Below are 26,430 nucleotides of genomic sequence, written 5' to 3' on the forward strand. Positions count from 1 at the left end.
TGGGAGGAAACCTTAATGCCGTTGTACATTTTTTGAGAGTGCTTAATATCAACACTCAGCCAAATATAATATTTTAGCTAGAAACAAAGACCTTTTATTTTACGATTGCCCTAGCGTTTACATTCGCACAACAAAAGTACTTAGGATGTGCGCGGACTGCAGCCTGCGCGGCACTCTTTCAGAGGTGAAGGGTTGTTTATTCTATGGGTGAAGTCGCAAGCGCTGGCTAGGGTTGCCAGATGGACCCAACAAAACATAGCCAAATGATCTCAAAATGTAGCCCAAAGATAGCCAGACCCAAATTTTTTGTGACCCAAAAGTAGCCAAAGACATAGCCAAAAGTTTGATGATGTTTTGCAGGTGTCTTATAGATGGTGCAGATGGTTCACCGCGTATTTCCGACTTCAAAATTACTTCCGCCGTATGCAACCAGCCCTCAAGATCTGCGTAAAGAATTCTAGTGAGAGCTGCCACTCAGACGTTGATTTGGACACCACTTATTGAAGGATTTTGTTTCCGATTGATTCATGACGTTATCAGTATTTACTGAGCCACGTTGTGAGCTAACTTTAGTTCATGCCTCGCTTTACTCGAGGCATTTTTGTATAAGTGCCGGGCAAAATACTGCCAGCTCCAGGCTACAGTGCACTAGAATACTTCTTGTTCACTGTATCCAGGCTCTAGGATCACCTTCGGCTGGTCACGGTCGAGTGCCCAAGAGGCGGCCCGAGCTCAATGCATTTTAGAATAGCGATGCCTTTCCTATGCTTCATTTATAAAATAAGCATGTGATTTCTATCCCCCTCTCTCTCTTTCTCTTTCTCAATTTTGTATTTTTTACTCGGAAGTAGCTTGACGCTGAGTTGGCATATGCTGCCGCTTAGAGGCACACTGGACTCTGGAGAAAACTTGAAACCTTCTCACATTTTCCTCGTGCGAAGAAGGGAAAGTTGTGACTGCAATTCGCCTTTGAGTGCAAAAACGTAACGACCTGCTGGCCCGCAGCAGAAGAGGTGAATTAAAGTTTACAGTTTCAATTGCCACCTATAGATTACGGCGCTGGCAATAACCCAGGTGGTATTAGTATCGAAGCGTTGAACATTGCAATTTTTAAACAGCGATTCCCTGACAAGATTCGTGCAATCTCAAAACGTGTGCGTAAGTTTCTGTGAAAGCAGGCACGAATGTGTGTGTTGCCGAATTTCCGAGGGGGGCTGTGTACCTTACCTTCCGTGTGACTTGAAAAAAATAAAGAAATGTAATTCCACTAGGGGACACGTACGCGCGCGGCGACGATGTTACCGTGTTTGCAGTTTAGACGCAACCTCACAGCGACGACCACGACGGAAATGCGCTTGGAGTGTCCATAGAATTGCTATCGCAATAAAAGGAAATACCTCTTGCTCAGTTACCTGTTATTTTATCATAGACAACCACTTTTGTTAAACCTAGTGAAAGCATTCTCACGTTCCAAAAATACTCATTTTACGGGTGGTCAGCCCGCAGGGGCAAACAACCGTAAAGGAAACGAGCCCGCGTACACTGATAACCCGTTCTTCACGAACACACTCGGCTCGACCAGGCTGGCGCACCCTACGTTACCGTCACTACGTCACACTAACTGAAAATGGCGCACGTGCGTTCTTGCTTCTGCAAAAAGGAAACGCAATAAATATCCTACAGCGCATTCGATTATCCTTTCTTTAATAAAGCCGGTGGGCCGGCAATATCTGTGTGTTTCCAAAGACTAGAAGGGCAAGAGGGGACGTAACGGCAGCGGTCCTGAACGCACACCTTGCCGTGGCTACCGATCTTGAGATAACAGCAGACGATAAGCGAGTACAAAGTGCGTCCATCGCAAGTACGAAGTGCGACAGTGCGCTCGCGCCTGTGCCGAAGTAGGTGATCATGTAGGAGCCTCACGCAATACCTTGACCCTACCTTAAAACATCCTCATTCTTAACTGCAATATTTTAAATTTTGAATGGCTTTATATCCTTTGCAGATGCAATAGTTGCCTTCGAATGCGGAATGAATTTCAGAAATTTTGTAATAGAGTAAGAAATTTGCCGAGTTTCTTACTCCATTCCGAAACAACGCACCACCAGACGCTTTTAAAACCAAATATGCGCATAAAGTAAAATTTACCTTTGAAAGAGGGGTCCTTCTCCCATTCCTTCTTATATGCACGGCTGTATTTCGCCCCCTTGCCCATGCTTAGTTTTGAGAACAGTTTTCTTACTGAACCACGCGTGAAGCGGCAGCAGATGGCGCCGAAACCAAAACAAAAAGAGAGCTTAGCCTGGAAAGACTTGTAAACATGGCAGCGATGACTTAACGCCATCCACTCAGCGCCGACATTGCTTAAAAACACAGCCTTCGAGATTGCCTACATAACTTTTTTGCAGCAATGAGCTTTGGCTTTTCATAAACCTGCGTTGGTAAATTTTGTCAGTGCTGACGTGGTCCCCGGGACCCGGAAGTCCTTAATTAAAAAATAGCCCAAATATAGCCATGTAGCCTACTCGGAATTTTCGACGCCAAGCCGCGTAAAAAGTGGCCCAATTTGGCTATTAATAGCCCAATCTGGCAACCCTAGCGCTGGCTTCACCCCTGCTGGTAAACAGCGGGCGCCGCCAGAATTAACCAGAATTTTGCAAATCCCATCGCCATCGCCATCAGTTTATTTAAAGAAGTCTGTGGTTTGCATGGATGGTGGTTTGGGCCGTTTGGGCATGATGGGATGGTTTGGGTTTAGGTTTGCTACGCTGTAGTGGCTGCAGTTTAGGGTTTAAGCAGGTGTTCTGTGTTTTAGCTTAGCTTTTAGTTGGTTTAGTGGTTTATTTTTATGTCTGCTAGGCAGGAATGGTAGGATCGTGAAAGCCACACCTACTGCAGTGGTACGGAAATAGTCCCTGATTTCTTTCATATGGTTGCCTTTCTCAGTGCTTTATGAACACGTTGTTTGTTCGTTGGTGCATGTTTTGGATCAGAATTGTGGGGCAGCAAAGGGGATAGCGGCGATGACAGAAACGACACGGACAGACAGGTAGCCCGCCTATCCGTGTCGTTACTTGTCGGTGTCCTGTTGCGCCACAAATCTGATCTAAAACTTACTCAATGCATGTACCTGGCGCTGTTATTAATTAATGCAACACTCAGTAGTTTATTTTGCTTGTTACATTTGTTTATTGTCCGGGAATGTATCATGTATCCGCGTACAGTGGACGGTACTTTTTTCTTTTTACTGCTGTAAAGAATCACGGGCGCGTGATTTAATGTACTGGCTGATTGCTGCATCAGCAAGGTGGCTTAATTAAGCTTATTTCAGGTGATGACAGACATAGGTTTAATCGTATAAGGCTGCAGGGGAAATATTGATATCATGTCAGGCAGAACTAATTAGACAGACATCTGTGCTGTGTGCTGCCTCTAGGTGTAACATTAAACCTTCACCCTAAGTTTAATTTGCATGGCAAAAAAGTATTTAAGATAATTAAATTCTGTTTAAGGGAACGAATTAATATATATGGCGCCCATACTTTCCCTAACATATAATAACTTTCATTTGTTATGCATTTATTCATAGCCATGCAGTTACAATATTGCATTGCAATTTGGGGAAATACCTATTCTATGTAGATGTTACATCTTCAACATGTACAACACTAAGCTGTGGCACTTACCAAATTCTGTGATTCCATAACCTTTGCAGTACCAACCATCAGTTCATTAGGAATACTACCCCTAAAATACACATGCTCGCGCATAAACTTCGCTCGTTTACTGGATACTGAACTGTAAGGTTTCCCTAAACACTATTTCTACCCTCATGAACCACAACTACATATGATTTTCATCAAATAGCTATTTCTTACTGCCCTTAATTCCTTATTTTCTTACACCCTGAAATAAGCAGCAACTTGAAAGTGTTCACACTTTTTCAGTTGCTTCAGTATAGACTCTTGAATGACTTGCAGTACATACATAAGTGATTTGCACATGTAAAAAACAGTCACACAACCGTAACATTTCAGAAAAATGTTAAAAGCATCCTGTCACGACACTTTTAGCAGCAGATTTAGTATGTTGATTAGCTATTTCTGTTTGTGAACAAGGTTCCCGTACGGGCTCCAAACCATCAACTTCACCATTTTACTGTCAGTGACGAGGTTTGTAATTGCTGTACTATGACTTTACCTGGCCAGGCAGTTTTCCATCGAACCCTTGAATACAATAGTATATTGAGTATGTTTTGTTGGTATTATGACGCATAATTTTTTTATTACGTAATCCTGTAACAATGTATTATTTTTCATGTAATCGGCATATTGCTTTATTCCCTGAAACATCTTATATATTTTATAAAAAATAAACATCTTAAAAATTTTATATATTTTTCACTTGTGTAACGTGATTTATACTCTGGATTTAACTTTTATACCTTGTTACTTATGGACTATTTAATATGTATTTTTGCATTTCTGTTAATGCTGTATGCACCTAATGTTCATTCTTGCTTAGAAAAGTTATTCTTTGTTGCCATTGATGAGTTGCCAATACTATGTTACTTGAGTTGTAAACAGTCATAGGAGGTCCCCCTGGCAGGTATGTAATTACAGGACCCCTTCCTGTAGTAATGTTGTTGCAAATGAAATAGAAATGAATTAAAATGAGAATAAAGTATTCAACCATGATGAAAGAGTATAAAGATACAGACAGATACATTCTGTCACTGATTGTTTTACCGGCTGTTAGAAAGGCACGAAGAAGAAAATGTGTTTCACCTGATTCTTTGGCCATCTCTAGTAGTGGGTCGTGCCGGTCTTGGAAATTAGCCATAAGTTGTTTGAAGGCAAAAAAATCAAATGGGTTGTTATATGAGGGTAACAGTAGAACAGAGTGCAGGATTGTCCTTGTGTGAAATTTGTAGTAGTGGCCTATATAATTTATTATTTATGAAAATCGGTACTACTATGGTGTAATGAAAAGTGATTGACATAATGTTTAAGAGACAGGAAGATGGCAATATGGATTAGCGAACAGTGGTGGCTGACCATCTTGTTAAGATTAAGAAAAAAGAAGTGGAGTTTCACAGGTTATGTAATGTGTAGAGCAGATAACTAGTGGTCTATTGGACAACAAAATAGGGGTGTCGAGAAAAAGGAAATAAAGTTGTCGACAGCTGAAAATTAGTTGGTGTGATGAGATTATAAAATGTGTAGGCATGGGATGGAGTCTACTGAAACAAGGCAGGAGTAATTGTATATCATTGGGAGAGGCTTTCATTCTTCAATAGGCATAGATAGGCTGAAGATGATGTTGACAATGTTTCGACTTAATTGGGTGGAACTACTCCTTTGGCTCTGCGCTCTACTGATAATGTGCAGCAGCGTGTCAATCACAATGGCTTCCAAGTTCTTAAACAACTTGTAAAGAGTGTTGCTGGTATTTACATGAACAGTGTTTTTTCAGCTAAGATATTTTGCTATTAGATGTGATGTTGACTGTCTGCTCTGAAGCATCTGCTTCAAACATTGGCAGACATTTTTTTTAGAGACCCATTGGTGCAAGTGCAAAGAAATTTGGAGGCAATGTTGGAAATTTCAAGGGTTATGTGTGGGCAAAGCGTGTGGGATAATTAAATACGGTTTACAATATAACCAAGTGCTGTTGATTGCACTTTGGTGCTCTATGGATGTATTCAATAGTGCATTGTTTCAGAACTATTGGGTGTATCAAATGAGACTTGGTAAAAATAAAGTGTGTTTTAGAAGGAAAATGACAGAAAACTCTTAGTTGTAGGTGGTTTAGAAGGCCATATGAAATTGTCAAATTTATGCTAAGTGGTTTTCTCTATGCTTGCCGGGAGTTTACACATATGCTGTTTGCAAACTACGAGGTATATTGAAATGAAACTTTCTAAGCATAAAGTGTGCATTGGGAGGAACATCCTGGAAACTTTTTAAAGTTGCAGTTATATTGGGGATGCCATAGGAAATTTTCAAAATGCCATTTAAGCCTTTAAAACACTCTTTGATGCAGTAAATTAAGTTTTAGAATTGTTTCTCTAAGCAAACAACTCACCATGTCTGCTTGAAACATTGTAAACACATACGGGACACTGTCTATGCTTATAATTAAGATAGAACTATCAAAAGTACTCAAATTTTGAAGTGTTAACCTGCGAGTAATTGTTAGCTGTTGTGCTTTCAGTACCACCGGCACTGACACATAGCTGTGGCTTGGCCCATAGCACAGAAGTGGTTAGGAGGGTGCTTAAGAGCTACAAAAAAGCTCCATAGGAACCTTATGCATCTTCTTGCTGAGAAAACGCTAACACTAGCCACGCGCTGCAGCCTCTTTGTCTCAAACTCTGCTTCTCTGGAATTTGGGTTGTCATTCAGCAGGGTAGCAGAAGTCTGCTGGGGTTTCTTTATTCCATCAATGGCAGCAATTAGCTCAGCCTTTTGAATGGTCCAGTGGTGCTGGAAGTGTCTGATATGCCATTCGAAGAAGGGGTGATTTGTCATTATTGGTGGTTTGAGAAATAAAGGCTGTATTTCAGCGCTTAGTAAGGATGAGGACAAAGAAGGAGACGAACGGACACACATGCGCTACTCACAACAATGAAGTTTATTGCCTTGACCACGCTGAACAATATAGTGCCATGGAAGTACGTCACCGACCACGTGAGCCACATTGCTCGCGGGGAGCAGGGTGACAAAAAACAGGGCGTGCAAACAGCAATGAAAATTTACTTGTACATGCGCAAAAAAGCAAGTTCCTTGTCACTCAACGCTAGGGAAGTCTTACTAATACAAGAGTCACCATGATAGTTTATCTGCTCACTCTCGATTATTAGACGGGTTAGTTCACACTTGCTACTTCCAACTATCTGAGTTTTGTCAGATGGTTTTCTGTTCAGATGGTTTTCTAGCTATTCATTGCCATACCTGTGGGTGTATCCCTCTCTTTGACAAAACTCAGATAGTTGGAAGTAGCAAGTGTGAACTAACCCGTCTAATAATCGAGAGTGAGCAGATAAACTATCATGGTGACTCTTGTATTAGTAAGACTTCCCTAGCGTTGAGTGACAAGGAACTTGCTTTTTTGCGCATGTACAAGTAAATTTTCATTGCTGTTTGCACGCCCTGTTTTTTGTCACCCTGCTCCCCGCGAGCAATGTGGCTCACGTGGTCGGTGACGTACTTCCATGGCACTATATTGTTCAGCGTGGTCAAGGCAATAAACTTCATTGTTGTGAGTAGCGCATGTGTCCGTTCGTCTCCTTCTTTGTCCTCGTCCTTACTAAGCGCTGAAATACAGCCTTCATGATGAACCAACAAGCCCATCTTGCCACTCTGGTTGAGAAATAACTTGCAGCTGCTTGGTCTGCAAACTCTTCTGACAAAAAAATTTTGAGAGCCAAACAAATGCTTGCTGGAAAATAAGCATGATTACTACAGCGCTCCACGATCTGAAAGTAGCATGATATCATGTTACCTGAACTGGGGGGGGGGGGGGGGGAGCTAAGCTTTTTACGCCATTCATGTCACCAACAGTGCAACAGCTACTTCCCATAATGGTGAATGTGTGATTTGATGCATTCAAGCAAGCTATGGGCATCATGTTGCATTGGTTTGCGATTAGTGTGGAGCTTGGCCTGCCAGCATGGCACCCACAATTTCAGGAGGTACATGTCCACTGTAAACTAGTTTTCATATATAGTAAAGATAGTGCAGTTCGTCAAAAGCAACTGTGATGTTTAAATGACAGTTGTTCAGCTTTGGGAAATTATCTCTTTTTGTGTTTTCAAGGCAGACCCTGGCCCATCCTCTCTGATGGATCTGTGCAATTTTAATCAGACAACAACAAATGCCATGCAATTCTTGGCCAATCGCCCATTGTGGGTATGTGATGTTTCTTATAGGGAAATCAAAACAAACCTTGTGGCCTCCTCTTATTGCAGTATTATATTTATTTATTCTGTGGAAAAAAAGTGCTCATGTGCCACGCTTCTTTTTACACCATTGAAATGCCCTGTGACAATTATAGCATTTGTGTTTTGAGTCATCTGAGGTTGCACATTTTGTTTTACAGCATTGAGGATGGAGGTGCCAGAACAAAGTTGGAAGAAAGTGCTGTATGATGACCAGAGTGTTCCTGACAATTATGTTGACCAGTCATTTCTGGGCCAACTGCGTAAAAATGGTAAGTGGTGCAATTCTAGAAAAATTTATTTATTCATGATTTATGACTGCCAAGTGCTGTTGTACTGACAATGCAACACAGATATGCTTGAGGGATGTGTTCTGTCTGAGGGTTTTCTTTCTTTACAGTTTGTTGCGTTATTCTGATACAGATACATTCTGTCATATAGTATGAGCTCATAGTTTACGCTAATAGATTGGTTAAGTTAACCCTCATGTACAAGAGTATGCATTTGTTTTGTTTAATAAAACCTTTCCTCATAGAGTAATATATATAGTAGGTGTGCATTTAGCTAACAGAGACAAAAAGACCACCATAATCCAGAGACTCCTTTATTTGCTTAATTATGACGGATAGCAATTATGATCCCCCAACTCCTGAATATGTTGAAAGTATCTGCCGCAATTTTTTCAAAAGAGCTCCATGGTACCCTGGGAAGCATAGAGAGAAGATACTGAAAGAACTCCTGGAGTCTATTGGACAATGCTGAGAGGCTCCCTCGCAATCTGAAGAAGCATGCAGGTAGCATGTAGCAACATACTGTTAAGTGTTTTGTGCACCTTGTTGTTTCCTTTTTGTCTCTGCATCTTTCGGTGTGTCTTGAATTCTGTTAGAACCTTGTTTACTCTCTTTAGCTCGCATTGCAAACTTGTGACATTTCTTTTTTATGTTATAATAATGTATATTTTTACTATTATGTGTAATATTGTCACGTTTAATAGACAGGCAACTTCTAAAAGAGGCCGTTAAAGTAAGTCCGAGTCGTCGAAGAGGCAGCGCAGCACCAACAAAAGACCAAGGCGCTAGCTCGTGAACTAGACCGTCCTTGTCTTCTTCTGGGAGCAAATGGCACAAGCGCGTGGCATTACCCCTCCTCCTAGAAGAGCATCGACTCGATACTAAACAAAGCATTGACGGGCAGAAAGACTTGTCCCAGGAGAAACGTAATGGTCCGGAAACCACTACTATTATTATGGTGTGCGATATGGTTTTAACCGCACGACGTACACAATCTCAGGCCGCGGTTGTCGGCGTCGTGCTGGCTGGGTGCCGTCCGGAAAAACTTCATAATTGAGGTCACTCACTCGCCGAAGCACTTTGTAAGGGCCGAAGTACCAACTAAGAAGTTTTTCCGAAAGGCCTTTACGGCGGACGGGGGTCCAAACTAACACTTGGTCACCCGGTTGGTACTCAACTTGTCGGTGGCGGAGGTTATAGTGTCGCGTGTCAATACACTGTTGTTTCCCGATGTTCACGCGAGCCAGTTGGTGTGCTTCCTCGGCACGCTGCACGAAGCGCTCGGTGTCTTCATCAAGATTGTCAGAATTGTCACATGGTAACATGGCTTCTAACATCGTCTGAACTTCATGGCCGTAAACAAGAGAAAACGGCGTGAAGCGTGTGGTCTCTTGCGTAGCGGTGTTGTACGCAAACGTGACGTACGGTAGTACCTTTTCCCATGTCATATGCTGCACGTCTATGTACATCGACAGCATGTCGGTCATCATTTTGTTAAGCCATTCGGTCAAGCCATTTGCTTGAGGGTGATAGGCAGTTGTCTTTCGGTGCGTGGTGTTACTCGTTTGAAAAACTTCTTCAAGCGGCCTTGCCGTAAACGCCGCTCCTCGATCTGTGATGACACTGGATGGGGCACCATGACGTGGTACGATGTTCTGTACGAAAAATTGTGCAACCTCAGAAGTTGTGCCTTTTGGAAGAGCCTTTGTTTCAGCATAGCGGGTTAAATAGTCTGTGGCAATGATTATCCACTTGTTTCCGGAAGTAGGCAACGGAAACGGGCCCAGGAGGTCCATGCCGACTTGATCGAAGGGCCCTCGAGGCGGCTCGATAGGATGCAGCAATGCCGCAGGCTTCAAAGTCGGCGACTTTCGGCGCTGGCATTCACGGCAGGCTTGGACGTATCGTTTAACACAAGTGGCGAGTTTCGGCCAGTAGTATGATTTTCGTACCCTGGCAAGAGTTGGAGTGAAACCCAAGTGGCCAGATGCAGGCTCGTCGTGGCATGCGAACAGGATTTCGTCACGAAGCTCTGCTGGTACGACCAAAAGATAGGTTTTGTTGCTGGCAGTAGAATTCTTCTTGTATAGGACGTCCTGTCGTAAACAAAACGATGGCAAACCGCAAGCAATTTGCAGGGGCAGAGCGACGTTGCGGCCTTCTAGATGTTCAATTATAGGTCGTAATTCACAGTCTGCTTGCTGCCGTGTCGATACGTCTGCCACGCTTATGGCGCCGAGAAAAGCGCTGTCGTCTTCGATGTGTTGATCGGCAGGTTCAATAGGTGCGCGCGACAATGTGTCGGCATCGTCGTGTGTGCGGCCTGACTTGTACACGACGGTCACGTCGTATTCCTGCAGGCGCAGGCTCCACCGTGCCAGTCGTCCAGAAGGGTCTCTTAGGTTTGCCAGCCAGCATAAGGAGTGATGATCCGTCACGACCTTGAATGGGTGGCCATAGAGGTAAGGTCGAAACTTGGCAAGTGCCCACACGACGGCAAAACACTCTTTCTCCGTGGTAGTGTAATTTCACTCAGGTTGTGAAAGGGTGCGACTGGCATAAGCTATGACCCTTTCGCCGTTCTCCTGCCGCTGTACGAGCACCGCACTCAGACCAACGTTACTGGCATCAGTATGAATTTCTGTTTCAGCATCTTGTCGAAATACCCAAGAACAGGGGGCGATGCCAGGCGATGTCGAAGCTCGGCGAAAACTGCTTCTTGTTCAGAGCTCCAGATGAACGGCATGTCGTCTCTAGTGAGACGAGTAAGTGGTTCAGCAATTTTAGAAAAATTGCGTATAAAGCGCTAGTAGTATGCGCACAGTCCCAGGAAGCGTCGAACGCTTTTCTTGTCGGTAGGAGCCGGAAAAGCAGCTATAGAGGCAGTTTTCTTGGGATCGGGACGGACGCCTTCCGCACTCACGACATGTCCAAGGAACTTCAATTCTTCATAACCAAAGTGACATTTCTGAGGTGTCTGAAGTGACATTTCTAACGTGAGGTTAGCCGATCGGATTGCCTCGAGCACTTGCTGCAGTTGCTTAAGATGTCCGGAAAAGCTGCCTGAAAATACGACCACATCATCCTGGTAGACGAGACAGGTTTGCCATTTTAGGTCGGCGAGCATCGTGTCCATCATCCGTTGGAAAGTTGCCGGAGCAGAGCACAGCCCGAACGGAACTACTCGGAACTCGTAAAGTCCATCCGGAGTGATAAAGGCTGTTTTCTCCCGGTCACGCTCGTCTACGTCAATCTGCCAGTACCGACTTTTCAAGTCAAGGGAAGAAAAATACTTGGCTCACCGTAGCCGGTCGAGAAAGTCATCTATGCGCGGCAACGGATAAATGTCTTTCCTTGTGACGTTGAGTTTTCTGTAATCAACACAGAAGCGGAGAGTGCTGTCCTTCTTCTTTACCAGGACAACCGGTGACGACCACGGACTGTTTAAAGGCTGGATGACGCCATCGTCAATCATCTCCTTGACTTGTCGTTGAATTGCTTCGCGTTCTTTCTGCGAAACAGGATACGGCTGCTGGTGAATAGTACGTGCATCGTCATAAGTAATTATCCTGTGCTGCGTGATTGGTGTCTGACTGACTTTAGACGATCACGCGAAGCAGTCCTTGAATTCATACAATAGTCCCCACAGTGCCGCCTTATTGTCCTCTCAGGTAAAGGCTCAAACTCAGGGGACAATCCCTGGATTCTCCGGCTGGCGCAGTGTACTGGCGTGAGCTCCGGTAGCGATCTAGCGTTCCTGCTGCTAGGAGGGGTCTGTCACATGGGTCGAGAATACCCCGCACTTCCACCAGAAAAATGTCACGTTTAATAGACTAAAGTGAGTCCGAGTCGTCGAAGGGGCAGTGCAGCACCGACAAAAGACCAAAGCGCTAGCTCGTGAACTAGACTGTCCTCGTCTTCTTCTGCGAGCAAATGGCACAAGCGCATGGCAATATCATTACTATTATAAGGTGAAAAGAATCTCTTTTATTTTCATAAAAAGAAAAGCAAGCTCTTCACAGCGTCATCCATTTCCAAACAAGACTGGTGAGGCGCTTAGTTAGCAAGCCCTATACACGATGACCTTTATTGAGTAGCATTCATTTCTTGCCCCTTAGTGGGTAAACACCATTCTTAGAGGGAAATCAAATCAACTGAATTGAACTCACCTGAACTCGCATATCACCTTGTTATGATAATGCACAGTGCCTGACTGTGTGCAGCTGGGCACTGTGGTACATGTCACGTCATGCTATGACTCTACAGAAGTGTGATGCACAAATAAACCCGATTGGCCCATTTCCTAGCTCATGATTACTGTTTGCAGAAGCATTAATTGCCAGTGTAGTAGCCAATGACAACATAGAAAAGATGTGCACTTAATGTTTCAGTGCAGTCACTAAACACACAATACAAGTGCTGCTTTGTATTTTTTCTATGGGATCTGAGGATTGATGCCACTGGCATGGCAGTAGCTCGTTGTTGCTCTCATTTATTGCTGGTTGCTGTGACAAGCACAGATTTGGTTTTGTGAACTAAGTGGGCATGTGCTTTTAAAAGTTGCACCTTGTGTTTTACTGTTGTGACATTATACCTTTTTGGAGATCATTTAGTAGTGAACAGCAATGCTTTTGAGAATTACTATACACTGTCAGTTTAAGAAGTTATGCAATGCCAATTATTATATGTTCATTATGTCATGGTAGCATATTTTTCATTGAGCAGTTTACTGTAGCGTTTACTGCATTTCTTTCTCAACTGTCTTACCTATGCAACTTCATGTGCAAATTTGTGTCTGTTGTAGTGAACCTGGTCCATTTCAGCCTGACTGAAGCACTCTATGGCGTCACTGGTATGGTGCAGCAAATTTGCCGGTATGCATTTTAACTACATTATAGTTGTCAATAAAGCACACTGTGCTGACCACGGTGACGACTGGGATTTAGTTTCCAGGTCGTACCATACAACCAAGACTCATCACCAGTTATTATGGTGTTCATGAAATCGGGGTCACTGTTTGTGGAATACAGCATGTCCTGTGAGACTTCAACACGAAGTTGCTTTTGCTCCACTGTGAGCAGCTTTGGTACGAATTTCGCCGCAACTCTCTTCATGGCCAAATCTTCGGTCATAATAGAATGTGCAGAAAAAGTGCTGATGCCCACCTCTTCCGCAATTTCTCGGATAGTCACACGACGGTCCCGCATCACCACAGCGTTGACTTCGGCAATGACCTGGTCATTTCGACATGTTGATGGCCGACCGGAGCGTGGCTCGCTCTCCACCGATGTGTGGCTACTTTAAACCGGTTGTACAGTTAAACCTGCTTATAACGAACCTCCATACAATGAATTCCTGGATATAACGAAGTTTTTCTATTCCCCGCCGTTACTCCATAGAAGCACATGTATTTGAGACCTCTATGTAACGAAGTGGCAGCGGGAGACCCCCTCGATATAACGAATTTTCCCCTCCGACAACCTAGAGATTTCGCCCCAAATTTTGTCATTTTTGCGCGAGCAGCAACCGGAAGCACCTTCTCCGCCGCGATGGAATGCGAAGCGATCGCACGTGTGCGTGTGTGCGTGTACGAGGCGGGCCTGCATCCCTCGACCCGGCGATCTTGCCGCCGCGGGCATGACCTTTCCCCCTCCCTTCATTCAAACCTGATCCTGCCGCTTGCTGCAGCTGGCCTAGCCCGCCAAGCCGGCACTCTCTCCTTTTCCAGTTGATGTTGCCGAAGCGCTAGCTGGTACACGCTGTGACACATCACACTCGATGAGCGTGGACACGCGTTGTCAAACGCTGGCGGCGTGTGGAAGCGCCGCTGGAGAAGCGAGTGAAGTGACCTTCGTGCTGTTGTCTATCGCTTCAACGCAAACTGAGCGCCGAAAACACACAGCACGCACAAAGCTACGAGCCGCCGACGCACCTACACTGCTAGGCTCTGCCCCAATGCAGATCGCTTTCAAGATACGGACCGCGCGACCGCGCGCCGCCGCGCAGTACGCAGTTGATGCCAGAGTACAGTACAACGCCGCCCCGCTATCCCATCCCCCTCGCTCCCTCGCCGGTGCCTCGAGCGCAACGGAAGAAGGCGCGCTTCCTCCCTGCTTTTCTTGCGCACGCGAGATTTAGACGCGGTCGTCGGCTCTCCTCGCACGTTTTCACTCACACATACAGCATACGGCGCGCAGCGACTGCGCTATTATCGCCCTTGGACTTTATACGGAATATCTATGAGCCAAAACCAATTTTAGGGCCACAATGCGTCATAGACACCATCTTTACATAGCAATTACGGATCTCAAGAGCCATACTTTTGCTGGCAGAAACCGAAAATACGTCATAGTTGTTTCCCCCGGCACTTTTGGCAGCCAATGCCATCGTCAAGCCACCAAGCCAAGCGACATGAAAAGTCAAAATGGCCGCTTGGGCCGGCACGGGGTGGCAGTTTGCAACGCAACAGCGGGGTTACCAATGCATTGGGTTCTATGGGAGCTGTGCTGGGACCGGCCGAAAACGACGTAACAGCAGGGAAAACGCAGCCCCCCGGAACGTAACAGCGGGGTTCTACTGTAACACTATACGACGCTACGACGCCATCGTGACGCTCGCTCTTTGTTTCCGATGCCGCGCGCTTGTGCGAAACGACACGCGTACACGTATCCGGTACCTGGTGTGACATTCCAAGGATGAGTGCTTTGACGAAAACGGAAAACGGGTGCGCGTTACAATTGAGGGCGCGTTAGAATGGAGTAAATACAGTAAGAGTTTCTTTTTCAAATTTTCGTGCCGAACCTGCATATACCAAAATCCTCTTTATAACGAAGTTTTTCGGGAATTTGTCAATTTCGTTATATCCAGGTTTAACTGTACCACTCCTTAATCTGTGTGCTGGTCATAGCATCGTCACCGAAAGCCGTCTGAATCTTCCGAATGGTTTCCACTTGACTGTCACCCAGTTTCTGGCAAAATTTGATGCAGTAGCGCTGTTCCAGTCGCTCCGCCATTTTCCTTGCAATAAAAAAAACAACGAGAGAACTGCGCACTACCTCACTCAAATGCTGCGTCCCAGCGACTGACGCTATCGGCAGGCAGGAAAAATTTGCGCACACGCACGAAGGTTCAAGGTCGTCTGATGCAAGCGCACTTGTTTCATCTCCATCAGGTGTTCGCAAAAAAAAAATAATAAGGTCGGATACTTTTCTAACAGACCTCGTATGTAATTTTTCATGCTTTTTTCAAATGTATGGTCCATTTTTATTTCTCTCATTTAAATCATATTTTATGCAAGTTCCCTTTACTAAACGTTATTGAAAAATATTGCAGAAAACTTGTTTCTCGGATTTCACTAAGCAGTTTCAATGGCTTTGCATGATACAAGAAATCCAATAAGACCAACCTTATAATGATAAAAAATTTTGTTTTTGTCTATGACCCAGCTCCACCTTTAACTACACAATTTCTGACTATAACTTCTCATGCACAGTGTGTTTGCTATGGAACCTAATGCAAACTGCAGTGGTCTTGGCCAGATGTGAGTGGATGCTTGTACACAAACAAAAAATAAAAGGTCAACCAAGTGTTGACACTAAAGAAGACAATGTCGATGTACATGGTGGTTTAAATAACACTATGATTAATGTTGATCATATCTCTCTATTCTGTGTCTTTTTCATGCTCAATATTCACTCATCTGGTATCTTATTCATACGGTATTGTATTTTATGTGCAATTATGTTGAACCTTGGTTGACCCTTTCTTTATTTGACCAAGAGGACAGGTGGGCTGATTCTGAAAATAATGCAGTCTATGATGAAATGTGTCTAATTTTTTACTAATTTGGCACCAGCTACACTGATACCGTTAATTTTACCTACTCTACCACTAATTCTCGCTTCTTATGGGTACTGGCAAAGCAGTCTTCCAGATACCATTGCCTCGTGCGAGCCATGCTTAGTCCAAGGAAATTAGCTCCATTTCCCAAAAGTGTGCCGTGCGGCGGCTTTGCCTCAGAATGCCTTTATCTATGGTGTTGCACCCATTACACGCATTTAGTGCAATGTGGTTAATTTTCAACTACATTGGCTCAAATTATGCCCATATCGTTAATTTTACCTTCTCTGCAACTTATTCTCGCTTCTTGTCTCGTTGAGACCTACATTTTTATACCATTTGCGACTCGCTACAGCACTCTAGAGGCGTGAAAGTGTTATTTTTTCCCTGGAAGTGGTTACAAGAAATCCAAATTCCAGATACACCTCAACTGTGTGAAGTGAGCTAAAAAAACTCTTGTCTTCAAAAAGTAATGATTACTTAGGCAACAGGGCTGAAGCGTGACCCTGACCTAGCTAGGCTCCTTCCGTTGGAGTGTATGTGCACACTCACAGCTGTGTTCCAATTGCTGTCTTAGTTCTCTGGTAAACTTATTTCACTTACCTTTTTTTCAGAATAAGTTAAGTTTATCGGCATAAATAAATAACTTGGCATAAATTAAAATTTGTTTTCTGTTTAAACTGCAAATGCTGAACCCTAAATAAATTTAATGCCTCTTTCACATGCCTTCCTCGAGTAAACACATGGTCAGTCATGTGGATAGCAGCATTTTTAATGTTTAAAGTGCAAAAAGCTATTTAGGGAATTAACTGTCTAAAATCATTGCAGAAGTCGATGATCATATGTGCCTGGCACTTTTTTTCGGCTTCATATGCCAGGAATGAAATTCCCACCATTTGTAGCTCTGTTGACTGCACCATCTCGCATCAGCCTGCAGCTGCACAGTCCCTATAGCCATCATATTTAATTTGATCATACTGAGGCAGCGAGGATTTAAAAAAATTGCTGGAAATTGTTTTTTTTTTTTTTCCAGTGTAACTGTAGGCTCCCTGTTGCAATGTAGGATTAACATTTGGCTCAAGTCATCATGACAGTGCTGTCTAGCAACCAGGCAGGCTTATTTACTATGTTCAAAAAATATTGCTGGCACTATTTAAAGAGTATTTCTTACTGCAGTGTGTGGTTCTCAAGGAGGGTTATTTTAATGCAGCACAGTCCTGTTTGCTGTGCTGTTTGGCCACCTGCAGGGAGGCCTGCTGCATCCGTCAGAACTTTTTGTTGGGTTGGCCTTGCTTGGCTGGCCAACATACTTGCTGTATGCATTTGTGCAGGAAAGGAAAACTGGTGAAGGTAAGAAAGGCTTATGCTGTCCTGTAAGTTTTTTTTCTTTGCAATGTGCATTTTGTATTTGAACAGATTGGCCTTTGAAAAACCTCCAAGCATGTCTTTGTGGTGTTTGTTGTCAGATCAGAAGAGTTTTCATTTAAAAGTCTGACCACACAGAAGTACAAAAAAGAGTGTTACAGTTGTAATGCTATTTGCGTTATATCTAGTGGTGTGCGAATACAAGTTTTTGAGACCAAATCAAATATGAATCGAATCATACCAGTAGAAAATTGAGTATGAATGAAATAGTACCAAAGTGAATCAAATCACATTTTGAATATTTTTCTAATAGTTTGCGAATAATGTACAGCCTTCTCACCAGCAATTTTCACATACTGGTGTTCACAACAATGGAAAGTTTGTCATTACATTGCTCATTATAAAGCACATTTTATTAAAAGCACAAAGCAGCATTAGAAACAAATAAGCAGATTGTTCGCAAACTCTGGGCTCTTCGGAGCATATGAGGTCATGCATTATCATATAAAGCTTTTAAAGGTAACATTGTGGGCCAATTATTGACTGCACATATCTTCGCGACCGAACCAGATGAGTGTGTCGTCTGTGGTGATGGCCGAGTGAAAAAAAAACTATTTTTCTCTACTTAGAATCATCGCGGGAGATGGTGCAGCTATATTGCATAAAGTATGCTGCGATGAAAGGCATTTTGATTTAGTACAAAGAAAGGACACAGGTGCTGCATTTATAAATAGTACCAAACAATACCAACTGCCGAATGCCGTGACTAAGCAAAATTTATTGCGGGTGATCCTGTTTAGCTGGAAAAGTCTGGCAGTCTGAGTGACGCAGCATGCTCTAGTGCTTTATGTCTGCTGTGAATGGGATGAAAATTATTGTATTTTTGCTTTAATTTCATGCTTGATTGTGTAAAATTGATGACGTAAAGTATTCAAAAGGTATTTGAAATATATTCTGATTTCCGTGTAGTGACTATTCGATTGGAGGACTGAATCTAATAAGACAATATTCGACTCATAATTAGAAAGTTTCAAATACTGTTTGCACACCCCTAGTTATATCAGTTATCCTTGGGCTCTCATTCAATCAGGTTGTGCCCCCAGTTCATGCAAAGACATTTCTGTGTATTAACTTTCTGTGCTATAGGCGTGCATAGTGCATTGCTTATTTCTTTCTTTCTTTTTTTTTCTGTTCCTAGACTTATCATTCTCACACAGTGTACCAGTACATAAACCAACCAAAGCACTCTATGCAGGTGCAACCAACTGTGGACTGGTAGCAGTTATGGTTAGAAAATATAATAGTATATCTTGTATTCTGATTAGTCATTATTAATGATTAACATTCAAAATTTATTTTCTTGTGCATTTATTATGAAGGCTTTACATTGCCTTTGGCTGTCATGTGGGATTTTTCCCCTTTTATAAGCTTTCTTTTAAGTGAGCTAGAAAAGAATTGAAAAAAGAATTGAAGAGACAACTTACATTATGTTCTCGCAGGCAACCTAAAGCTTGATTGAAATATTATCTAAATGGGAATTGAAGTGTTGGTCCTCAAATGGATATTCAGAAAGTTAACAGAAAAACTCTAAATACTGACAGCTTCTTGGCATGACCAACACCTCCTATACAAACTTGTCTAGGAGGTGTTGGCATGGCTACTGGCACTGCAACGTAGATCCATCTATATGGAAGCTCTATTCTTTATTTTTCCTTCTTTTTCTTTTCATAAACTTGGTGCAGCTTAGCTGTGACCCTCTGTAGATTTTCTCAGTTTGTTGCATATAGATGCAAATTAACGCAGTGAAATGTAATAGTTCTGTCTTGGCACATTGTTTAATCAGATGTTCAGCATTTAAAAAGTGTGGGCCCTCTCTATTATTTAGACGTTTAATACCCAGTGGCAGTATTCCTTTGTACATGCATCTTTTCAAACCTGCAGTCATCCTATTCAACTGAATTTATTTTGTGTTGACATTAAGAAAAAAAAAAAATGGAGCTGGGCAGGCCATGTAATGTGCAAGATGGATAACCGGTGGACCAGTAGAGTTACAGAATGGATACCAAGAGAAGGGTAGCGCAGTCGAGGACGGCAGAAAACTAGGTGGGGTGATGAAGTTAGAAAATGTGCTGGCGCAAGTTGGAATCAGCTAGCGCCAGACTGGGGTAATTGGAGATCGTAGGGAGAGGCCTTCATCCTGCAGTGGACATAAATATAGGCTGATGATGATGATGATGAATGCAGTGGTGGAAGACCTTCGCCGAGCAGCCATATTTGTGGCATTTGGATCGTCTTTGGCACCTATTATGGGTACCCTGACAGAGACCATAAGCACTGACACTGTGTATGCTATGGCTGCTGGGGCACTGCTGCTACATGTGGCCTGTCATGACTATACTCCTGGTTCAAGGTGGGTCCCATTGGCTGTAATTAGCACTGCATTGATGTTGTGCGCACAGGTATTGCGTACACATCGTAAAGGCAGATCTATTTTATGCAGATCTCGTAGTTATTTCTGCAACGGTGCAGAAATAACTGAGTGTAGTTACACCTCTTGTGATTGTTGTGTGAATATGCACAATTTTATTGTGCCCATGTAATGGTTTATTTAATTGATTGTTATTTGTTAGTATTTGTATGTGCCTGAAACAGCAAATAAAGAAGTGTACAGCAACTTAATTCTCTGTGTTGAAAATGATGTACTAACACAAATTTACTAACGAGAAGAAAGGGAACCGAGAGGCCCGATTTTTATTAATCATATCATAAGAAGCCAACAAACGCTGACACCAAGGACAACATAGGGGAAATTACTTGTACTTACTAATTGAGTTAAAGAAATGATAAATTAATGGAAATGAAAATGGATGAAAAAAACAACTGGCCGCAGGTGGGGAACAATCCCACGTCTTCGCATTCCGCGTGGCATGCTCTTACCATTGAGCTACCGTGGCATTGTTTTCCCATCCACTTTCTGGAATAGAAAGTCATTTATATTAATTGTTATTACATTAATTGTAGTTGTGTTGTTTTGTTTAGCCTCTTTTTTTATTTTCTTTGTCATGCACTTCACAATTTAGTTGTTTCAGCATATGAAAACCATATTGGTTGCCTGCTGACTTAGTTTTATTGCAAATGCTAGAAGGTGCCTCAATTTCTGATGTTAGCTAGCATTGCAAAGCTTAAGTTTTTGATGGAGTCATATTATTCGAATAGAAATGTTGAACGGGCTGCAACTGGAAAGTACAAGAGTATTTGTGCAAGCATGTATGTCAGCTGTGCCAGTTACATGCCAACAATTGTTAAAGCATACGATTTGAGAAATTGACTGTTTTCATTGTAAGTTTGCTTCAAGAGCTTATTGTAGAGTATTAGCCCTTGTGCATTTGCAAGCTGCTATAGTAAATGCAGATGCCCATTTCTTGCAGGACGCAAGGAGTTTGCACAGCAGAAGCTCAAGAACCAGCTTCTGATGAGTGAGTTCATTTGTATTATATGATGAAAATACACACACTACTCTATAGACCACTTATAACGTAACCGTTTATAGTGTAGAACTGGCTACAACGCAGCCTTTTCCGACTCCCATTTACCCTCCCATAGAACTCCATGTATACGCATACCACTTACAGTGCAGCCACATGAGACGAAATACCGGTTATAATGCGGCTTCCGCGGGAAAATTTCGCCGACAAGGGCGGCAGCGAGCACGCTTCTGAACAAGGTACGTGCTCCCTGCCGGCGTATGCATTATTCAATGGAATCAAGCTCTCGTTAATTCGGACTTATTTGGCCGCACATCGGTTAATTCGGACTACTTTTGGAGCTCGGTGAGCGGGGAGCGCCGCAAATGTGCGACGCAAAAGAGCAAGAATGGCGCTAGCGTCCAATCGAAACGAAGCAGTGGAGTCCGCATCGCCACAGCCATCAATTGAAATCATACGTGAATGACAGCAACGCCGGAACACTTTGAGCCTATTTGTGTCTTTAAAGCCTGTATTCTTGTGTTTACCGCTGCGCATAACACCACGTTGGCCGCGGGCTTTCGTAACTGCTTAGTCGTCACATGATCGCATCGATAGCGGCCGTGGTTTTCTCCGCAGCGGTTGCGGCGAACAGTAGTTACGTTTTTGCTTGGTACGCGCGTCGGCTGCTTGCCTAAAAAACTGCGTAGTCGCCATCGATGATCGCATTGATAGCGACCGCGGTTTCGACTGCAATTGTTGCAGCGAATGGTAGTTCATTCGTCCAGACTTGGTGCGTGCGTCGGGCACATGCCTTCAGCACAGCAAAGTCGCCGTTCATAATCGTGTTGATAATGGTCACGGTTGTTTCCGCAGCAGTTGCGGCAAACAGTTGTTTTGTTTTGACTCGGTGCAAAGCTGTCGAACTTGAAGAGCACCAGCACATCGTGATTATGTTTTCGCCAGCTCACTGGCGAAAATGTAATCACGATGTGCGCGCGATAGTACAAAGCGTGTCTACATGCTTGGTCTATGTTTTGCATACGTGCAGGGCTTGAAAATCGTTTTGGTTATAGTGCGGTACCGCTTATAGTGCAGATATTTGCGACTCCGGCGACTTACGTTATAAGCGGTCTACACTGTATATTATCTCTATGCAAATGAGCTAAACCCTAGTATTTTTTAAATCAAGAGTGATTTGTGCATGTAAAAATGATTTTTCATGTAGTTTACATTCTTTCGATGTATGTAGCACATTCATACATCTTGCTTGCTGCAAGTGACGAGACCTGTATAAGTTTTCACATTACAGTTTTTTTCTTGTAAAGCTTGTGCTTGTTTATGTGTGTATTCAATGTGTTGTGAAAGCTTTGCAGAGCAAATTGCTTTAGTAAATTGAGCTGAAACATGCATACTGTATACTGTTGTGTATAAGCCAACTATGCATATAAGACGCTGCCCCCCATTCCCCCTAGAAAGTGAACCCCTAGAAGTGAAGAAAGTGAACCCCTAGAAATAAAGGGCTAATTTTGAAAACACATGTTATGACTAATTTATTTCCCATGTCAAAGTCAGAGCCACTGTTACTACCTGCTGCAAAATACTTGAGCTCATCAGCTTTGTTGTTTCTCACAGTGGCCGGCTCTGGCTTGTCGAAATGGATCATTTCCTGAACACCACTTTAGCCATGTCAATTGGTGTCCTTGCCCACATTGCCCAAGTATTGTGTTTCACCACCTTACATGCCGATCAAAGTTTTCCAAGGCGTCAAAGGATCCTTCCACTGCGACATTGCTTAATACTTCAGAGAAAAATGCGGTCTTCTGTTTAAGTAAAGCTGAGCATGTTGAGTGAGGCATTTTCGTTGTTAGGTGCATTTGATACATTTTCAAAACATTGCAGGCCTTGTGAGAAACTGATTGCATTAACTAGGTGGTGCCCCTGCATCTTTAGCTAGAAAATTGACTACAAACCAACTCAAGAGCCAACTTTGGCCCAAGGCAGATGCTGAAGTTTTAACTTCAACATCCGAATGCAATGCCAATTCTGCACAGGTATGGTTGCTAGAAGGGCAGGTGTACGAATTGTTTGCTGGAGAAGGGATATGCATTATGCTGCTGTTGTGCTGCTGCTGACACATACTCAATGTTGAGACTAAGATTGCCAAGATATATGCTCTTCCTTGTGCTAACCTCCACTGTGGCAATTTTGTTCCTCTGTAGCATGCTTTCAGGGCACCGCAAGTTCGCATAGTGCACATTGTGTTCCTGTCAGTGTAACATTGCAAGCTGAGCTACTGTCGGACATGTTCACCACATGACTTATACCCCTGCCAATAACATCTCGCCAACACTGAGAAAGATATGTTCTCCAAGAGCTTAACTGTCACCATGTAAGTCATTGGCACTTCTTGGTGGGGCACAAGAAAATTTTTAAATAAATGCTGCTGCATCGGTACAGCAGGAGCACAACTCTTTAGGAAATGTTGAATAACTGACACTGCCCTAACATGGGAAATGTTCATCCTCATAGAAGCTGATATGAATTCACCTCATAAAAAAATTAAAGTAGCAAACGTGAGCGCAGTGTGTATAATCAAAGTGCACTTAAAAATAATGTGTAACAGCACCTGATCTGCATGGACAAGCTTGAAAGTTTCCCTGTGACAGGCATATCGCAAGTGCACTGTCATTTGCTTCTTGTATTTTAGTAGTTTATGCAGCTGAGATTTCACTGAATGCCAATGCATCATTTAAGATAGAAAGGTCTTACCATTCCAATGGTTCCTGCAAGTTGACACAGATTTTCTGTGTATCTTTTATTTTCAGATACCAGATCCAAACAGCGTATATGTGATAGAGTTCAAAAAAGAGTAAACATAGTTTAGTAGAGCAAATCATTATATTGGCAACAAACAGCTTAGTTAAAAATCATGTGCTGCCAAGACTTTAGTAATGTATTAAATATTGTGAAAAGCAGTATTTTCCCAGATAAAGTGAGTGGTAAGAATTCGCGCACATCAAACTGTTAATCCATTGCGAAATTGCTGCTATGCCAATTTTTAGATCAAGCAATTTTGATAAACTCAGTGCTGAATAAAGTGCAGATAGATTGAAGCAGCACAATAATGCTGTACCATAGTAGCTTGCAACTCAAAAAGTTGTTAGGAAAGCACATATACTAGGTAAAAATAGCAAAGCATCCCGAAATTAAGGAGTGAGAAACTGCAGATCAAGGGACAAACTGAAAAATCCACATGATATTTTACCTTGGCTGCCCTCAGCCAAAAAATGATGTGAGCTTATCAGACCTTATGTGTACTTTGCTGTGCCAGAGTGAGCAGCAGCGAGAGAAAACCTGAAAATTTGCATTTCCAACTGAAATACAAAAACAAGTAGGAAGTAAACAGCTGATGGTGAACTTGTGGAATAGAATTCTGTCAGGTGCCTGGTGATGTTTTGTCATCATCATGTGTAAGAAAATGAAGGCCTTTATAGGGCTCAGCCTCTCTAGCTTTCCAATCACGGCAGCTGTGACTCATGGTATTACTTTTCCGGGCAAAATACAAAAGAGAAACAGGCTGTCAGAATGATGCTTGCAATGCTGTCAAGGTCTTAAGATGTTAATCAAGATGCAAGGAACTTTTGAACCATGATAAGCCTTTATGGGACATGAGTATAAAAGAAAAACATATATATCAACAATGCACGCGTTACAAACCCAATAGAAAAACCCTAACACACGGCAAACTATCCACAGAGCGAGTTAATTGAAGATATTCTCTGAAGTCCTTACACACGATGTATTATAATGATCAAAATATTTACATCAAGTCCACCGACGTGGCCGCGTCGCCTAGTCGTCGCTGCTTCCGACGACACATTGATAGGCCCGAATCACGGCACGAATCAAGGATCCGAAATCGCTGTGTCCGACGTTCGGTTCATGGTTGACCTGGTCAGACGGTCAGGGCAGTGGGGTGCCCGAAGCGCCTGGATCGCCTGGTCGACTCTGCTACCCTGCTGATCGTAGCTGCGGCCTCCGGTGGGGTGCCCACTCAGCTTGCTGGCCATGGCCGCGGCAGCTGAAGAACAGCTTCCACTCGGTTGCCACCATTTACGCGATCCACCTATGCTGTCCAGCCTCCAGCTCCTTCTTCCCCCGTCGTCCCAGAGCGTCGCTGAACTCCTCTCTTCTGCTATGTGTCCCTTCTCTGCCTTGGCCACGTAGCTCTGTGTGCATTTTTGCACTTCTTCTATCATATATTCCATTCTTTTTATTCGGACACTTCCTTATTTTCTCTTTTTTTTTATTTATCTCTTCTGCAGCCTCCTCGTCCTGTATTGTCCTCTTCAAATCTTCTTTTTCTTCTTCTCCCTGCTTCTTTCTTGGCTCATGACAAATGCAAGCAACAAACCCTTTTGTGCACAGCCAACGGCAGTAGGTCTCTGTATTGATAAACATGCCATCCATCACTGTCATGAAATACCAACATGCTGTCTCTATGTTGCAGAAGCTGTGCAGTACTAACACCTCTCCCTTCCATCTGCCATAACATGGGTTCTACATGCATGCCACCATGCATGCCATGGACAGACTCCACGTATAGTTCGACTTCATAACAGGTCAACGTCCCAACACAAGACACTCATTTTTTTATAGTTCAGAATTTTTTTGCTCTTGCTCATTTAGAGCAAGTGTACTATATCACAAGCTGTCGGCGAGGCCCATGTAGGGACTGCCGGTTTGATGATGGGGCAGCTGATGACAACACTATGATGAGCGAACACTGGCAGAAAGCATGTGAGAGGAAAAGACTGAGAGCTATCTCGGCTGTCAATTCCACCAGTTCCCACAGTCCTCGACTAAAGATGGCTGCACCTACAAGCACTGCAAATTTTGTGTACAAAAAAGGCGGAAGGTTAACTTATATGTGGCATTATATGGTAGTTATCCACAGAAGTGAGACAGAAGCACAAAAGGTCCTGCTGCATAGTAAGTTTTGAATTAAGGATGATTAACTGAGCTTTGACTACACGTGTTAACTAGCCTTTAAGAGATTAATCGCTGCCACTTGTGACAGTGACGGTAGATGCGAAATGACATTCACTTAGGTGGCAGGTGCCAAAGCAAGGTGAATTAAGCACTTTTGACCATGTCAATCAAGAGCTTTTGTTTGTAGACATAATCACCAGCACAGTAGCATACTATTGCCTTTTTGTATGCCATAAAGCAAGTAGGAGTTACATGCTTTGACAGCACAAGAATAGCTGGTACCGGCTAGGCCATGCTAGTTGAAACTAGCTGAAACTAGTTCTTAAGCCTACATTTCTACCCATTAAGCAGTGCATGCAATGTTTGTGTGTAAACAACGTGTTGCACAAAAGTAGATGCATTGGTGCAGATGCAGACATTATTCAAAATGCTAATATTTGTGATGACTCTTATTGTTTGTCTTCTCTTGTGGCACTGTTTTTGAGATTGTGTTGCTCCACTAGTGCACTTAAAGAACACAGTGTTGTTTTTTTGG

At 43.1% G+C, this 26,430-nt stretch overlaps 1 protein-coding gene across 5 annotated transcripts in view; it reads left to right on the top strand.

The window, feature by feature from the left end:
• Positions 1–2,704: 2,704 nt before the first annotated feature.
• LOC119432829 (phosphatidylinositol N-acetylglucosaminyltransferase subunit C-like) overlaps positions 2,705–26,430 on the top strand; it is a 55,062-nt gene continuing 31,336 nt past the window's right edge. For 2 of the 5 annotated variants that reach the window (XM_049671180.1, XM_037699985.2), the window contains exons 1-6: positions 2,705–2,900; positions 8,104–8,214; positions 13,037–13,106; positions 17,282–17,421; positions 19,681–19,846; positions 20,865–20,912. In XM_049671180.1, the coding sequence (XP_049527137.1) occupies positions 8,112–8,214; positions 13,037–13,106; positions 17,282–17,421; positions 19,681–19,846; positions 20,865–20,912 (527 nt within the window). In that variant the 5' untranslated portion in view covers positions 2,705–2,900; positions 8,104–8,111. Of the gene's footprint in view, positions 2,901–7,820; positions 7,914–8,103; positions 8,215–13,036; positions 13,107–17,281; positions 17,422–19,680; positions 19,847–20,864; positions 20,913–22,535; positions 26,429–26,430 lie in introns of those variants that run through there. The other 3 variants (XM_049671183.1, XM_049671189.1, XM_049671199.1) reach the window with 3 other exon arrangements.

The sequence above is a fragment of the Dermacentor silvarum genome, chromosome 1, assembly GCF_013339745.2.
Source record: "Dermacentor silvarum isolate Dsil-2018 chromosome 1, BIME_Dsil_1.4, whole genome shotgun sequence".
Classification (NCBI taxonomy): domain Eukaryota; kingdom Metazoa; phylum Arthropoda; class Arachnida; order Ixodida; family Ixodidae; genus Dermacentor; species Dermacentor silvarum.